Below are 17,513 nucleotides of genomic sequence, written 5' to 3' on the forward strand. Positions count from 1 at the left end.
TTTCGAATTGAGATACTTTGACATGTTTACAATTATTTTGTTTCACTATTTTTCAGATCTTAATGTGACTCCTTTTTTAATATTCTCACTCATATCATGTGTTACCTTTAAATGAGGATGAACACTTCACCTTTTTATTATGGATAATGCTAGGAAGACAAAAAAAATAGCCAGAACTTGCCTTATTTAGCATTTATTAATTGTCGCAACAATTAATGAATGCTAAATAAAGCATGTTATGGCTGTTTTTGGTTGATTTTCTTTAGTTACCAAACATTTTCGTTTATTATATATATGTACAAAATAACATGTCTAGCATTATTAATTAATTATCGAGCTGTCTGCTGGTTGCGTTGTACAAGTGTAATTAGTTTGTCATATATTTAATAAGATTTGTCGATTTTCAGCTTTCGCTTTCCATGAATTTATGGAAAGATAATACTTGATTGTAAAGTTTGATTTAGTAAAATTCTTTAGAGCATCTTATTTTATGTTTTGTAAATAAAAAAATTATGTACTTGTATTTATTATTTTTAAAAATTAAGAATGCTTTCGTAAAAATGTGCTTTTTAAAATTGGTTTGTAACTATAAAAATAAAAAAATAACTTTATTTATTAATAAATGTTTAAATTATCATTATACTTTTTGTCTATTATGATCTATTTAAATTTTAAAATTTATTTTATCAGACACAATTATCATGACTTACGCAAAAATTTATTTCTAATTTGTCAAACATAAATACTTCACTTTTTAAAAAATTATCTTTTAAAAGCCAGTTTCAATAAACTACTTAAAAAAAGTAAAAAACAAAAAACTTTAAAAAACTAGTGGTAGCCATACCAGCATCAATTCATTCAATTGTGATATTTTGATCCATACATAATTTATTATGTTACACTTTCCATGTTTTGTATAATTGCATCTATTATTACGAAAATGTATATATACCTTTTTTTTTTTTGTTCGAGTATATATACCTTTTAAAATCCTAAGTACACAACACACCCACACACTCCTCACATATTTCATCACATTTTTCCTCAATTGCATTTTCTAGGGTTTGAATCCTAAACCTTGAGGTGGGAGGGGGAGAAATGCCATTAGAGCCAAGGCTCATTGGCATGAGTATATATACCTTTTAAAATCAATGTATGTGCCTACATTGGGCCCAAAAAAGACAAAACAAGGAGTTAAGACAACTAACAAGGTTACTTGTTGGCCTTTTAAGCCTTAGCTGGAAATGGGTCCTGTTGTAAGTGTAGTTGTTAAATGTGAATACAATAGTCTTTTAGGTAAGGTCTAATAAAAGACCGAAAAAAAAACAGAGGTAAGGTCTAACGTGTCCATGTTAAGACATTTTGTGTACATTAATATGCTTCCAGGCAGAAAGATTCAGAATAGAGATATCAAGAAAAAGGGAAAAAAATTGAACATACAAATTTACATTACAACATCATGAACCAAAGTTTGTATAAAACAAAATCGCCCATAAAGTAGATATATACCAGATACAGATTTTTTCACAAAGTATATAATATTACAAATGACTTGGCTTCTACGCAACAGGAAAAGCTATATAAAGAATCCACACACTGCCACACAGTTTTAAATTATTGCATTCCATGAGTAACCTTTTGAGAACCCCTTATTAACTTAACCACTTTCAAAGGGATTGGCACATCAATATCATATGCTAATAATAATAATGATAAATATATGAATTTTAATTTAAGATGATGAAGATTTGGAAGATGGGTTGAAGGGAACCTGCTCGGCGCATGAAAGAACCTCATTAGGCCCAGCTTGCTCTCTGCCAACACCAAGAAGGTCAAGGTAATAGAGGTAATGGGAAATGATAGTGTTCATTGGATCAATGTCACCTTGCCCGCAAACACTGTCTCCATAGAGAAGGTTCATTGTGGCTCCGAAACCGGGAGTTCGTTTCGCCAAGGTGTCGTTCTTGGTTGGCTTCCAATTGCCAACGAAGACGTCGTGGGCAGAGGGTTGTGCCTTCTTGACAGGAGTCATCCATCTATAGATTGCAGCCTGGAAGGCGAGGGTTGCATTCTGCTCAATGTATTCAGGATGGTTAAGTAGATCCGCCTTTATACCTTCTCCGATAGCACCATAATTGTAGTTCCTGCATTAACAATATGACTAAGTAGAACCTTCACATGCTATGCTAAACTGACTTCAATGAAAAATAACCAGACTCCTCCTCGCAAATCTAGTTAACTAACAATAAGAAATTTAAATGAATACGCACAAAATAGTTAAATCTTTAAAAGAAAACAGAAATTTATCTTCGAGCAAAATCTTCGCATGCTTACTTAACATGATCACAGATTGTCAGTTGATAGAAACTAGACAAGGATACCACTATACCAGTAAAACCTTATGGATTTCGGTCTTTTGACGAGTTTGGAGTTTGGGATTGATGATAATCGGATTGATTCAGGAATGAGAAAGAAACTTTCAAGACTAGCAACTTGGAAGTCAATGAAAAGTAAGGCATCAATATCCAAAAGAAGGAAATATAAATACCAGTAAATAGGAATGGCACCACGTCCGTAGTATTCAGCACCGGGGGCACAAGGGTATGTTAGTTTGTAGAAGTCATCACAGTATTTCTGACTTGGACTCATTTCGTGATTGTAACAAAGACCCCAGGCCAAAGGTCCTCCGGTAGCCACCCCATAACCACCTGGGAGACACCATTATGAGAATAATCAGATGATTGAAACAAATGTTCAAATTTGAATACAAGTAGATCATCCACATCATCATATACAAGCACGGCAACATAGATCCAAGTCAAATGACCGAGGAACTAACCTAATTGGTTTCTAGTCTACAAAATGCAGCTGTAGATGCCACTAAATGAACACCCCGAATTACGAAAACTCAGCGCCATCCCATTCCAAATCGGTTGCAATCAACCATTCCTTGAACACATGCAATCCCACCACAAAAACCAAACCAGACAGCAGTAACCCGATTCACACACAATTTCAAAGTTTCAGATCTCTTTTTCCTCCACTACAATTCCAATAAACATAACAATATTTACCTCTCAAAATTGCTCTTCTAAAATCTAAACTAATCAAATTTAAAACTCTCTTCACCACAAACCTACTGTTAACTCTAGTTTTCCTTCAAACACCCTAATTAGACCACACAAGGCTACAGTGTAATTGATCTACGTAACAGACTTCACAAAGTTGAAAAATCTTAGCTTTTGTTCTAATCATAAACCAAACATCACAATTGCACATCCCAAAACAATAACAGTAATAATAAAATCCACTTTCCAATTTCTTGTTTAGTACTAATCAGAATTCACGACATGCTACTTAAGTTTGAAATTCCTTTCCCCAAATTTTCAGCATTTCCGGATCCACATGCAAATGTGAATAACAAAAAATCACATTTTGAGAGAGAAGAACTTACATGAGGTCTTGGCACCAACGTGTCCAAGGAATGCAGCAATCTCCTTCATCTGCGTGGTCCTATTCCCGGTGGTTCCAAACCCTAACGGCTCAAACAACGCAGCAGCAGTGATGAACGAGTGGTAATCCCAGAATCCAGCGGCATGAGCCACCATAGGAATGTTCCTCTTGGAGAACAAGTTCTCAAACTGGTAGGTTTGGAAATAATCGGTGATTGTAAGGTTACAACAGAAAATTGACCACCCTTGACATTCCCAACCTTGATCACAGTACTTCTTGCCATGCTTGTACTTCACCTTCAGCTTCGAATCGTCGCCTAAATCGCCGTTCACTGAAACAATAGCCAAAACGACGATGAAGAACGCAACGACGTGTCGTTTTGCCACTTCCATCGTCTCGGATCTGTTTAGAACAAAGAGAGAAGAGAATGTGTTATGTGAGAGTCAGAGATTATAAGAAAATGAAATTTTTAATTATTTTAATTATTTATGTTCTTTGTTAGCTGGAAGGTCTTTCTCTGAAGCTTTGGGTTTCAGTGGGTGTGGTGTTTGTTTGTTATTTAGAGGTGGTTAAGCGTCGAACATGTTTGGGATTTGATCGGACGGTGGATAAGCTGTTGGTGAGGTGAAAGTGTTCGAGGGTTAAGTTGGGAACTCCAGACTGGCTTTGAGCGAAGGCAAGGAAGCTTTGGTTCTCCACCGACAGCTAATTGGGTACGTGAGAAATGTCGGCGTTGTCCTTCTGTGCCACGTGGGATTTTCTTTTTATTACTGTTTTATTTTGTTTATTTTGGAATCACCGTTAAGTAACCAAAGTAGGTTAATTTTATTTAGGATGCCGGAGACAATGGACTATTTGTAGGATAATAATATTAAATTAATTTTGGGGTTCACTAAAAATCGAACTCTTGACTTTTTGGATGTAGTACTCTAATACCACATCATGATACCACTCATCCCAAAAGCTTCAGCTGATGGGAAAAAGTAACACTAATAATTATATCTCTAATATTCCATAAACCTCCGTTGAGTATTCTATTGACTCCTCATACTTTCCCTTTTTTTTAACATACTACACATCAAAGTATTTTTTTTAAAATTTATTTAAATATATTTAATACTAACAAAAATTATTTTTATTAAAAAAAATCATTACACACATTTTTTTTCTTCTTTCTACGCTTCTTTTTCTCTACTACTCTTCTTCTTTTTCTTTCGAAAACTATTCAAAAAAAAAGAAGAAAAAAAGAAATAGAAGAGGGAAAAGAAGGAAAAGGAGAAAGAGAAAGAATTTAAAAAGAAGATGGAAAAAGAGCGTGTAATTTAAAAAATTGTTACAACAACTTAGATATACTTAGATAAAAATTTTACTTACATGTAGAGTTTTATTCTTTTTTGATATTGGTCAAATTTTTGTGTAATATTCAATCATTAAATTTTATAATATTTTTTAAAATTTTGGATGCGAGATAATATATTTTTGTATACTGACAATATATAAAAGATATATTATTCTGTTCTTATAATTTTAAAAATACTATAAAATTCAATAATTGAATGTTACATAAAAGTTTGATTAATATTTAAATAAATTATTGACCAAGTCATTGACAAATTTTTATAAATTTTATAAATTTTGAAAAAAAATTAAATAATTTACATAAACTTATAGATTTTTAAGTGAAATGGTGAACTTAATTTTTATGCATTATTTTTATATAAATAACTAATTATGTATTATTATTTTAATAAAAAATAATTAATTTTAAATATATTATTTAAAAAATCATTTAAATACATAAATCTGATTAGATAATTATGTAAAATATTTTTTGTTATTGGTAATATATATATTAAGATTAAACTCGTAATAAGATATTAAATAAGTATTTGAAAATTTATAACTCTAATTTGATAGATGTCTAAATAATTGAATGTTGGACATATTTTATTTGAATATTTATCCTTTATCTCGTTATGTGACCTATACATTTAATAATAATTTTTTCTAAGGATCTATAAATTTATTACAAATTTATTAAAAAATTATCAGATTTTTTTTTTCAAAAACCTATTTATTCTATTACTTTAGTTTGTAAAGATGTTTTGTATTAAGTAATAAAAAGATTACTGATCTACTTTCTTCCATTAACATTCAACCAAATTTGCTTTTATTCATCGTCAAGTATAATGATTAATTTCTCATTAAGTTCTAGATATTTTAAAAGGCGATAAAAGACTAAAATTAAAACATACATATTACATAACAGAGAGGTCTTATTTATTTATTATAATTATTTAAAATGGTCTGGGCCTGCTGTTTCGGTTTAGTGGTCTATTATTCTAACGTAACCATGACAATTAACAACAAAATTTGGAACCCCAAATTAAAAATAAGTATAATTGTGGGGAGAATCCAAAACAAGAACAAGTTGTGATTTGGACAAACACAATGTTAAAAAGAGAATGACATACGACCGACAGGCACTAATTAACAGATTAACTACTTATAATAATTAATTAATTCTATTTAAGCCCCTAATAAATTAAAGTGGACATTGGGAAACTATACTTAAATCTGGTAAAGTTTTGATCAAATTGAAAATGTCTTAAGCATGGTCATTTAATCTGTGAATAATCTCATGGAAGATAATGAAATGTTAGTTGCAGATAAATTAGAAAATGAGTTTTTTTTTTTGGTCAAAATGGTATGATACTATGCAATCCTGAGCTTTCAACGTTTTTCAAAAAAAATGATGATCCTATAATTTTCCATCATTTAATCATTATAACAATTTTTTATTTATATTTTATTTTATGGTTTAATTACTCTACTGGTCCTTATAGTTTCGCAAAATTTTCAATTAGGTCCCTATACTTTTTTTTCTTTTAATTGAGTCCTTGCACCAAAAGTTTTTTTTTAATTGGATCCTTACACTTTTTTTTTTCTTTTATTTAGGTCCTTGTACCAATTTTTTTTTTAGTTGGGTCCTTATAAAATTAAGCCAATTACTACTAAGAGGGACTTAATTGAAAAAAAATTGGTCCAGAGACCCAATTAAAAAAATATATATATAAAAACCTAATTAAAAATTTTATGAAACTATAAGGACCAATAGAATTAAACCTTATTTTATTTTATTTTATTTTATTGTTGGGTTATGTATACAGATATAGCATTGCAAAAATACTATTTGATCTGATCCATCTTAATTAATTTACGTGTTCAGTTGAGAGTAATTATTATACGGTGACTATCTACGTAAAAATATTTTTATATAAAAATATAATTAAAATTTTTTAAATAGTTTAATATATTAACATTATAACTATCATCTTTATATTTAAAAAAAAAATAGCCACAATTTGTTATTAACGTTTTTATCCACCTTAACTAGGTAAAGGATAGTTGAGTTAATAAATTTACACAAAACAAAAGCGAGCATTATCAATCTTAATCATCTTCTTTTTTTACTTTTAATTGATAAAAACTAATAATAATTTGTAGTTAATTTCTTTTTAACAAAAAAAAGTCAAAGAGATTACAAATATTGATGAATCTTCATCATTTTGTGCATATATATACTTGTAAGTAATTAAACTCCTAGAAACCAAACTTAACCTTTAATAATAATCATATCATTAATCTACAATTAGAGAAGAAAACTAAATACTTGGAAATTGCCAATCAATAAAACCTTCCAACAAATTAAAGAAGTTTTTCAATCACAATTATTTGAGAAAGGATGATTAACAAGAGATTGTTGATGAGCTTGGGCATTCATGGCCAACTCAAATTGCTTAACTGAAATTGGAGACAAACACAGGAACTCAGGTGCATTAGGAGGATTATTATTGTCCCAACTCTTCACAATATTATTATTATTATTGTTATTATTATTAATTGTGGTTGTTGATCCATCAAGTCCAATATGTGTCACATGCTTCACATCTGTTGGATAACCTATTTCCATCTCAGGCTCCTCCTCCTCAATAACATCCTCTTTATAAACTGAAATTAAATGAAAGAGTATTATTCAACAAATTAGATTACAACAATGATATAAAATTTAAATAATAAAATATATTCTTTGTCTCTAATATTTGTCATGTTTTAAAATTATTTTTAATATTTAATTTGATTCAATATGAGTAAATTGTCAAATTAGTTCTCGAAAGATTTCATAAACTTATCATACTAATAGTCAATTAAGAATTCTACGTGTGTTGTAGTATTACTTAACGTGCCATATTAACAAATTTTGGCACTGTCAACAAAAAAAATCACAGAAAGACTAACGTGATTAATTTAAAATTTTTAAAGGACCAATTTGATTAAAAAATATTTTGAGATTAATTTAAAAAACGAATGACCTTTCAGAAACAAATTTAACTATTTACTTTATTTTTAATGTTTAAGATAAATTTTACTTATATTTCTATCGGTATTTTTTTTTTAAAGAGATGTATTTTCTTTTACATAGCTATCCACAATCAATAAACTATAGTATTAACTAATTATTCTTTTCAAGTGTAATTATTTTTTTTCTAAAAAGGTTCACTTTTAGTCATTAGATAATAGATACTATACAATATACAGTATACACATCAAAGATTTGGTAGAGTTATGTCAATATCCTAATTCTTTTTGAAGTGTAAATGGACTAATCATTGTATGCAAATTGTTAAATCAAAACTAATCTTATTGTGGCTTCGGCCCAGCCCATTTCAGTAAAAAACAAAAAAAGTTAACAATTAAATAGTTAGTCAAAAAAAGAAAAAAGTAGAAAAGAGATCACTAGTACATTTTTTTCTTAAAAGAATATCAAGGCTGTGTTTTATAACACTTGTTAATTATTCTTAAAACTGAATGATATTTTTCCTATAATATTCAGGTAAATTGACAATTATCTTTTCAGGTTATTTTAATTCTTAACTACTTTTGATACACACACACACACTTATATACAAATATTTGCGTTTGAAAAATCCTTGTTAAATCATTTTCAAGGTCGTTGTACCTAATTGATAGATTATAGGTTTATAACCACCAACCAAAGTGTGTTATTATAATAATATTTAAATGGAATATACCGTAACATCTTTTGTACATTAAGAAATTAAATATGCCTAAGAAATATTCGCTTGTCGGTTGAAGAGATATGTAACTAATTTTTTTTTGTTTGGACTGAGAATGTAACTAATTTAATAAGGCAATAAGAATGGTTTAGTAGTGAGAAATTTCGATAATAAAATAAATTTTAATTTTATTGTGTTCAATGTGAAAAAGAAAAAAAAGATAGGTGGTAATATTATAAAATGAGAAACAAAATAGATATGCAAATAATAAGTGGGTACAATTTAGTATCTTATTTTGTAATTAAATAAAGGTGAAAACTCAAATGCAGTCGATTTCACATGAAGTTGATAACTGAGAGCCATTAGATAAAAATTTAGTTAAATAATTCAAATTATTTAACGGCTTTCAGCTATCAACTTCACATGGAATTGACTGCACCTGAGTTTTCACCTTAAATAAAACTGTCACGACTAAAAAACAACAAAATAGTTGCGAATGTTACCTGCAAATTTTTTCGCAAAAATTTGTTGCAAATTTTGATATATATTTTTTCCTTCTAAAGTACCATTATATTATTTTTTAAAAATACTAAATATTATTTATTATTATTACATACATTTATTAAACTAAAGAATAAATAATGATTAAAGAAAGAACAAATTTTCTTAGTTTTTTTTTTTATATATACAAATTTGGAGAAGAGGAGCAGAACACCTTTTATATATCTATATAATATATAGTCAAAATTATATACCACAGGCAAAAATCCCACTATAAGTTATATACAATATACATAGTAATAACTAATAAATGCAAATAAAATAGAGATCATAATAAATAATAAATAATGAACTCACAAAATAATTGAGACAAACTCTTGATGCCTCTGATTAATCTCTGAATTCCAGCAGCAACATTAGGCTTTGGTAGAACTAGAAACCCAGAAGAAGGTTTGAGTCTCTTCATCATCATCTTCCCTTTGATCTTTGATGATCTTTGACAATGATCTTCTCCTTCTTTTCTTCCTTACATAGAAAAATTATAGATCTCAAATTACATAGATAGCAATAAATCAAAGATAGGTAGAGAGAGAGAGAGAGAGAGTATGCTACTTGGAACAATAATAGTGGCTTTTGAAGAATCATCAGCTTTTGGTCTTTTGGGTGCACCTAATTGAACACTTGAATGAGAAGCACATCCAAATGAGAATGGAAGAACTACTAATCTTTCCATATTTTTCTTTCTCATATTTTTCTCCCAAACCCCAAAAGTTTAAGTGTATAGTTATAATTTAATTTGTAATGTATGTCTCAAAGCATAGACTATATAGCTAGGTATATCATCATATAAGAGAGACTAATTAAATAGATAGGATTATGTTGAGGTTGCTACTTGCCTTTATGAGCAAGGTAGAATGATTTTCATGAAGATAGGAAATTATTATTCAATCCTAAGTTTGGTATATGAGAGGAATAATTTTAATAATAATAATAATAATGTGTATTAATTATGATAATGGAGTGGATATTTTATATTAGGGTTGGTAGTTGATTAAACTGTCCAACTCAGGCTTTTAATTTGGTTTTGTTAACAGCCAACAATAGTGGGATTAGTGTATGAGTTCTAATTTTAATTAGGTTTAATTATATTGTCAGTTTCTATTTTATTGAATTTTTAATTAGATTTTCATATATATATTTTAATTAGGTCCTTATATTATATCAGATTTTGTAACTAAGTTTTTACTGTGACAAAAATATTGAAATTAATAAAATATTCTGTTAAATTATACAGAATATTTAGTCAAGTGTTAGACATACTCATTTTGCTTAATAGAATATTCCGTTAATTCCATCGTTTTTATCACAGTAGGGGCTTAATTGAAAAGAAAAAAAAAAGTACAAAAATTTAATTAAAAATTTAGTAAAATTATAAGAACTAACAGAATAATTAAACTTTTTAATTAATATATATAATTTTAGTATGCTGATAATATAAAAAAAAGTTTACTGTTATTTAATTAAATTTATAAGTTTAGATAAATTTTTAAGTAGTAAATTTTAAAATTAATTATTTTTAATTATATATATACATATATATTGTCATTCTACAAGCTCCCAAATATATAATGATCACCTTATTCCAATGTGGGCTCCTCCAAAGTTGCATAATCACTTGTGTATTAAGGCATTCCATCTTTTGTGGATTTTTCTTCTTTTTTTCTTTTTGTTTTGACATCTTAATTATTATTATTATTATTATTATTGTTGTTATATATATTATTATTATTACTACTACTTTACCTTTTAATTTTGTCATTTTGGGACTCATTATTGATTATTGGACGATCCTATGATTGATATTCTTACTTATAACACACTATATATAATACTATCTATCAACATCATTGAGTGAATCACAAGTGAGTTCCGCAAATAATACTCAACCACATGTTATGATCATCTTGTTCCTTCTTCTTCTTTTTTTCCCCTTAAGTTTTATTTTGGATTTTTTTATATTCAATTTTTATTTGTCATGCATCAATAGAATTTTAAAAAATTATGTAGTAAATATATTTTTACAAAACAATAAATTTTAAACAAAAGTATATATAGGCCTGTATATGTAAGGTTGCATTTGTTTACAGATACAGGATACTGAGACAGGGACACAGAGATACAAAATCATGTTTGATAGAAAAATATGGATAGAGACAATATGTTCAGAGACACTGAATTAGTATATTTTGTGTCTATTCTGATAAGAAGGACACAGAAACACTAACAAAGGACACAACTTATTTTTTTATTTTTTTAATTATTTTTGTTAATTTTTCATAATTATATTTTTTATTATTATATTTTTTATCTCAAATTTTTTAAATGACAAAAAGATGAGAATAAATTAGATTTTTATAATTTGTCACAGTCTATCATCAAACAGAATATAAAAACAAAAAATTTTGTATCTCTATTTATTTATCAGTGTCTTGTCCTGTCCTGTTATGAGAAACAAATGCAGCATAAGAGTTAAAGAAAGATTAAAATATTTTGACAGATTCGTAAAGGAGGGATTGATGGATGCATTGAATGCATTGAAAGGTAAGGTAAATTACTTCTGAAAATATTATTCATCAACTAATTAATTAATAAGATTATGATTTTATGTTGTTTTTTAATCGCAGAGTTAATTGATTATAATAATTAATAACCATTATAAAATGTATCCCAGTACCTATAAATAAAATAATAGCTTTTGAATATTGTTGTCTCTGCCGTCTTTCGTTTAATACTGGTTGTTCTATTCTATCCATAAACTATTTATAAACATGTGTTAAGTGGATCCGGATTTGATTTGATTAAGATTATTATATAACAATTGCTAAATGAGTTTGGACACCAAAGAAAGTTAATGGATGGTTAGAAATATAATTGTTTATTATTTTTTAATTTAAATTTTTTAAATGAATAATTATTAGTACATGACATAATATTAAAATTTTTATGAATTTTTATTGTCTAAAAAAGTGCATAAGGCATACACAAAAAAAAATATATATACAAAAAATTGATAACATGATATTAAAATTTTTATGATTAAAAACATTCTAGAAATAAAAGTAAAATCATCTTTGTTAACAAAAAAATTCCAACAAAAAAAATCTAATTTGGAGATAAATAATTCTATGATATTAATTATGTATTACAATATATATAATTTACAATCATACTATCTGTATATAGAAAAACATAGCTATTTATATAAAGATATATATATATATATATATATATATATATATATATATATATTAAAAATAAATTAAATAATATATATTTATATAAAATATATAATGATTAATTTAATTATTAATTTTTAATATGAAATCAGAAAAAAAAAATCTTCCTTTAAATGATATTTCCATTTTTATCGTCTCATCAAAATGGCCAGATGCTCAATCAAATAAACCTAATAATAGCTATGGCTATATCTATATTTATTTAGCGTATCAAATAAAAAATTTAAACTAATAGTGATGTTAAGTCTTCGTCCACCAAGAGAACAAGTAATGAACTCATGAACAGTTTAAACTAAACACTCATCAAACGTAAGCATAATGATTATTACTTGTATTAATAAAATGTACTATGCAGTCCTAATACACATTCATATCATTATAGCCTTATATATAGTTATGCAAGGTTATACTAATTAATTAGCCTCCGACTGATTTAATTAAGGGACAATAATAAAGACCATGCGTTCTGATATTCTTTAATAATATATAATTAATGAAAAAAATCGGTCAAATTATATTTGAATCTATATACAAAGCCGTAATGTAGATGGGGTATAATTTAACTGATTTCTTTATTTATTTTTTTTAATGAATAAATTATTATTTTTATCCAAAAAAAGTTGAAAATGGTGGTAGATTTATCTATAAAAAAAATTATTATTTGTACCAATAAAATATGAGTTCTATACAATAAAATTATCCATACACTAAAAATCACATAAAAACTCCAAATTATCTTCATCGTCATCGTTTTTAACTTTTCATTGAACTCAAAACAGAATGCTATCACATAATGTCCCTCCAACAAATCAAACTCAAATAGGCTATATAGAAAATTGAACGAATTGAGCAATCTTCACCTGAGTCAAATTCTGAGAGGCATGGGTGAGCTTGTTCTGTTTAGCTCTGTTTCAGCGAGAGAAACGCTAGCTACGGCAGTTGCTCTGAAGGTTCGGCGACGGAAAAGTTGATGATGATGGTGACGTCGCGGATAGCTTGTTGGAGTAAAAGAGAGAGTGAGAACAGGGGCTGAGTTATGGTTCAGTGGAAGAAGTGCGAGACTGGTGAGTGGTTCTCTCATCTCTGGCAGTGGTCTGGACCGAAAGAAAGAACGATGGGGATGGTGAGGGTAGCTCGGGCGCAGATGGTGGAGAGGACGGTGGTTCGTGGCGGTTCTGGCGACTGAAAATGCGGAGGCAATGATGGCAGTGATGGTGGTTCGGAGGTCTCTGGTTCTTAAAGAGGAAAAAAGAAAGGGAAGAAGAGGAGAATGAGAAGTGAATTATAGTTTGGTGGTTTAAAATAGATGGCGAAAGAGATAGAAAGAGAGAGAGTTTGTCACGGTTTTGGTTTGAAAAGAGGACCGCAGTAGTGGCAGTTGGCGCAGTGGCCCGTCGGCGGCACTGGTTCGGTGATGAGGAGAAGGTAGCCACGGTAGGTGAGGGTGGTTGGCGGTGAAGAGAGGAAAGGCGGGGCACTACGGCTCCGGGTTGCTGGCAGTAACGAAACAAGGGGCTGGTGCAAAGGTCCTCTGGTCGGCGAGGGCGAGACAGGAAAGGAGAGACGGAGGGGTAGCCGCGGCGGAAGGAGGACGGCAGCGGTGGTTGCTGACGCTGGAAACTGCAGGAACGAAACAGAGGCTGCGATATTTGTCATGGAAGAGGAGAGGTGGCTCGAAGCTGAAAAGATTACTATTAGGATTTTTGAAAATCAATTGATTATTGGTGAGAGATAGAGGATGTGGTTAGTAGTGGTGGTGGTAGTACGGTGACGAGCAGATGAGGATTATGGAGTGATTAGTAGGGAGGGGAAAGATGATGCGGATGATGATAAGGGTAATTTGAGGTTTTTATGTGATTTTTTACGGTTTAGATAATTTTATTGTATGAAACTCATATTTTATGGGTACAAATAATAATTTTTTTATGAGTAAATTTATCAGCATTTTTAACTTTTGTAGGTAAAAATAATAGTTTACTCTTCTTTAATTATATGATTTTTTTAATTAAGAAAACTTTGCATGCTATCTGAACAAATCATATCTTACCAGTTATATTCATATATGAACATAATATAAACTATTAATAGATAAATGAATACTGCAAAACTCTTAATTATAATTCATTCTTCACTAATGTATAAATATTTCTCATTTTTAAATCAAATGAGTTTAGTCACCAAAAAAAAAAAATCAAATGAGTTCGTTGCTCTTTAAAACTCATCAATGGCTAATGTCTGGTCATACATAATTAAATATACAAGTATTTCTGGTTTGTGTGAATTGGTCTCAAAATGATTATTAATAGTAATAATCCCTCATTAAAATACATTTTTAATTGTATAATGTTTCGGGGCCATATATTGTTTTGTTTGGAACCTCTGGCAACTCTAACTTCTTTTTTAAAATATATTAGTTTTCTCATTTATATTTGTAATTATTATTAAAATAAATATATAATTTTAGATATACTAAATATATAACTATAAGAGGAAAGTGACAATTTAATTTTTGAAGATTTTGACTTCAGACTAATTAGTCATTGGAAAAAAAATACTAATTAAGTCCTTTATGATAATAAACAGTGGACATGTAGGTCTTTTTTTCTTCAATGGATAGGGCGAAACGAAACGGAGTTGTTCATAGTGCGTGTTCCATTGCTGCCACGTAAACATAGAAACGATACAGTTTTAGACAATAAAACATTTATTATCTTTTGAGTTTACATATAATCTTTTCCAAGTGCTCTCTAGTTATCACGAATTCTACTAAAATAAGTGAATGAAGTTTCGCTCTAAAAATTGTTATCTACATGATGATTTTTCATAAATAAACACGCTACAATAAGTAACAATACATATAAACATCACAGTAAAGTTTTACGAGATAAATTTATAGAAGGACATCATATATCTACTATTCAATATCGTGGATGACCAAATTGATATTTTTTTTTCTTCAATAACTAATTGGTCCGAGATCAAAATTTTCAGAGAGCCTAATTGTTACTTTACTTTAATTATAAATATTAAATTAAATAATTTTATTTTATTAATACTCTTTAAATTTCATATTTCTTAATTTACTCGTTCTTCTTAATTAACATTTATAATTGCATTTGGTAATCTTAATTTGTCTAGCATGCATGCATGTGTGATGCCTCTATATATACACATATAAGAAATTAAGAATCTTACCTGACTTAATTTCTTGATTTAGTCCTCAAATTTCTATTCTTCTTCTTCTTCTTCCATATATATTCCTTTTTAAGCCAAAAAGAAAATGAATAATTCATTGATTTTTTTCAGAACAAATCTTTTCCCATGATTTCTTTCCATATATCATTCCTTATATTTAATGCCCTTCTTATAAAATAAGAATCAAACTCTTGCATTACAAAATCAATCTCTCTCCCTCTTTTTTTCTTATGATTCATCAGAGAGAAATAATAACAAACACATACATTATATTCTTCATCTTCAAAGTCAAACACAAGAAAGAATGATGGACAATAAGTCACCATTGAGGAGGTACTTTGAACAATTCCGGTTTGTTTTTCTCACCATCTTTCTTTTCTACATGTCAATGATTCTCTTGGATTATTATTCTGTGATCAAAGAAAATGGTTTCTCCTTAAAACCATTCAAAACCAATGGTGCAAATCATCATCATGTTGATAATGATAATACTCCTATTACACCTTCAATTCCCTCACTCAATTTCACTCAAAACAATTCAACAACAAATGGGGTTGAATTCAATAGCACACAAGAGAAACAAATGATTCCTCCCCCTCCTCCTCCTCCTTTGATTAGAGACAACAACAATGTTAATGTTGATGAACTTATTGTTACACCAAATAGTAATAATAAGGCTCCACCAATAAGAAATTCAGACCCTTGTTATGGCCAATATATCTATGTTCATAAACTTCCTAGCAGGTTCAATGATGATTTATTAAAGAGATGTCGCAGTTTATTGCATTGGGGTGATATGTGTCCTTATCTCACAAATTTAGGACTTGGTCCTAAGATTATTGAGAATGCAAAGGTTTTGTTGAAGGATACTTGGTACCAAACAAACCAATTCTCCTTAGAAGTTATTTTCCACAACATTATGAAGCATTACAAGTGCTTAACCAATGATTCTGCATTGGCCTCAGCAATATTTGTGCCTTATTATGCTGGTCTTAATGTTGGTCAATATCTTTGGGGATATGATGATGGAATTAGAGATGAAGCTCCATTAGCACTTGTGGAATGGCTTTCAAATCAGAAAGAATGGAAGAGGATGTGGGGTAGGGATCATTTTTTGATTGGTGGAAGAACAGCATATGATTTCAGAAGAAAAAGTGGTGATTTTGGTGATTGGGGGACCAAGTTAATGTTCTTGCCAGAAGCTAGGAACATGTCAATGTTGACAATTGAGACAGATTCCTATGACAATGATTTCCCAATTCCATATCCAACTTACTTTCACCCTTCAAAGGATCTTCAGGTTTCTTTGTGGCAAAAGAGAATGAGAAGAATGAAGAGGCCTTATTTGTTCTCCTTCGCGGGCGCCCCAAGGCCTAATGCACCGTATTCCATCAGAAACGAGCTCATCAGACAATGCCTGTCTTCTAGAAGTTGCAAACTCCTAAGCTGCTACAAGGGTAAAAACAACAAAAATACTTGTGAAGATCCGGTCAGCATCATGAGTGTTTTTCAAAAATCAATCTTTTGCTTGGAGCCGTCCGGCGATTCCTACACGAGGAGATCAACTTTCGACGCGATCTTAGCCGGCTGCATACCGGTTTTCTTCCATCCAAAGTCAGCTTATGAACAATATAGATGGCATTTACCAAAAGACTATTTAAGCTACTCTGTGTTCATACCTGAAGGTGATGTTAGAGAGAACAAAGCAATTATCAATGACACATTGGCTAGGATTTCTAGGACTAGAATTTCTAAGATGAGAGAAGAAGTTATTAGGCTTATTCCAAGAGTTACATACCGTGAACCAAGGTCTAGATTAGGGAAAGTTGAGGATGCATTTGATATAGCAGTTAAGGGTATTATCAGAAGAGTAGAAGAAATAAAAAAGGAGATTTCATCAACAGACAATGTTTACTATTCTAATGAATGAAGTTGGTTCACAAGGTCTCAAATTTGCTCATGGATTTTTCTCACCCTTTTCGAGATGGAT

General features: G+C 29.4%; 3 protein-coding genes across 4 annotated transcripts; 1 reads left to right on the forward strand and 2 right to left on the reverse strand.

The window, feature by feature from the left end:
* Positions 1 to 1,470: 1,470 nt before the first annotated feature.
* Positions 1,471 to 3,985, reverse strand: LOC107635592 (chitinase-like protein 1). The gene is made up of 3 exons (XM_016339102.3): positions 3,455 to 3,985; positions 2,549 to 2,708; positions 1,471 to 2,144 (listed from the first exon to the last, which is right to left on the reverse strand). The coding sequence occupies exons 1-3, from the start codon at positions 3,843 to 3,845 to the stop codon at positions 1,733 to 1,735; spliced, it is 963 nt and encodes a 320-aa protein (XP_016194588.1). The 5' UTR covers positions 3,846 to 3,985; the 3' UTR covers positions 1,471 to 1,732.
* A 3,141-nt stretch (positions 3,986 to 7,126) lies between these two features.
* On the reverse strand, positions 7,127 to 10,032 carry LOC148569561 (CRIB domain-containing protein RIC4-like). 2 transcript variants are annotated; one of them, XM_088485329.1, is made up of 3 exons: positions 9,645 to 10,032; positions 9,390 to 9,557; positions 7,127 to 7,464 (listed from the first exon to the last, which is right to left on the reverse strand). In XM_088485329.1, exons 1-3 carry the CDS (start codon positions 9,778 to 9,780, stop codon positions 7,175 to 7,177), a joined length of 594 nt encoding a protein of 197 aa, XP_088341455.1. In that variant the 5' UTR covers positions 9,781 to 10,032; the 3' UTR covers positions 7,127 to 7,174. The 2 variants fall into 2 exon arrangements, with proteins under 2 accessions (XP_088341455.1, XP_088341454.1); XM_088485328.1 differs by having other exon boundaries at positions 9,390 to 9,548; positions 9,645 to 9,983.
* A 5,783-nt stretch (positions 10,033 to 15,815) lies between these two features.
* LOC148569562 (putative xyloglucan galactosyltransferase GT13) lies at positions 15,816 to 17,453 on the forward strand. The gene has a single exon (XM_088483971.1). The coding sequence runs from the start codon at positions 15,828 to 15,830 to the stop codon at positions 17,451 to 17,453; it is 1,626 nt and encodes a 541-aa protein (XP_088340097.1). The 5' UTR covers positions 15,816 to 15,827.
* Positions 17,454 to 17,513: the final 60 nt, after the last annotated feature.

This window comes from Arachis ipaensis, chromosome B4 (genome assembly GCF_059453495.1).
Source record: "Arachis ipaensis isolate K30076 ecotype BB chromosome B4, ASM5945349v1, whole genome shotgun sequence".
NCBI classification, from domain to species: domain Eukaryota; kingdom Viridiplantae; phylum Streptophyta; class Magnoliopsida; order Fabales; family Fabaceae; genus Arachis; species Arachis ipaensis.

Coding starts and splice junctions, on each gene's coding strand:
- LOC107635592 (XM_016339102.3), bottom strand. CDS start 3,845: ATGGAAGTGGCAAAACGACACGTCGTTGCGTTCTTCATCGTCGTTTTG. Junction 2,709..3,454: donor CGTTGGTGCCAAGACCTCAT/GTAAGTTCTTCT, acceptor GGTGTCTCCCAG/GTGGTTATGGGGTGGCTACC. Junction 2,145..2,548: donor GGTGCCATTCCTATTTACTG/GTATTTATATTT, acceptor TTGTTAATGCAG/GAACTACAATTATGGTGCTA.
- LOC148569561 (XM_088485329.1), bottom strand. CDS start 9,780: ATGAGAAAGAAAAATATGGAAAGATTAGTAGTTCTTCCATTCTCATTT. Junction 9,558..9,644: donor AGCCACTATTATTGTTCCAA/GTAGCATACTCT, acceptor TTTCTATGTAAG/GAAGAAAAGAAGGAGAAGAT. Junction 7,465..9,389: donor GAGTTTGTCTCAATTATTTT/GTGAGTTCATTA, acceptor ATTTAATTTCAG/TTTATAAAGAGGATGTTATT.
- LOC148569562 (XM_088483971.1), top strand. CDS start 15,828: ATGATGGACAATAAGTCACCATTGAGGAGGTACTTTGAACAATTCCGG.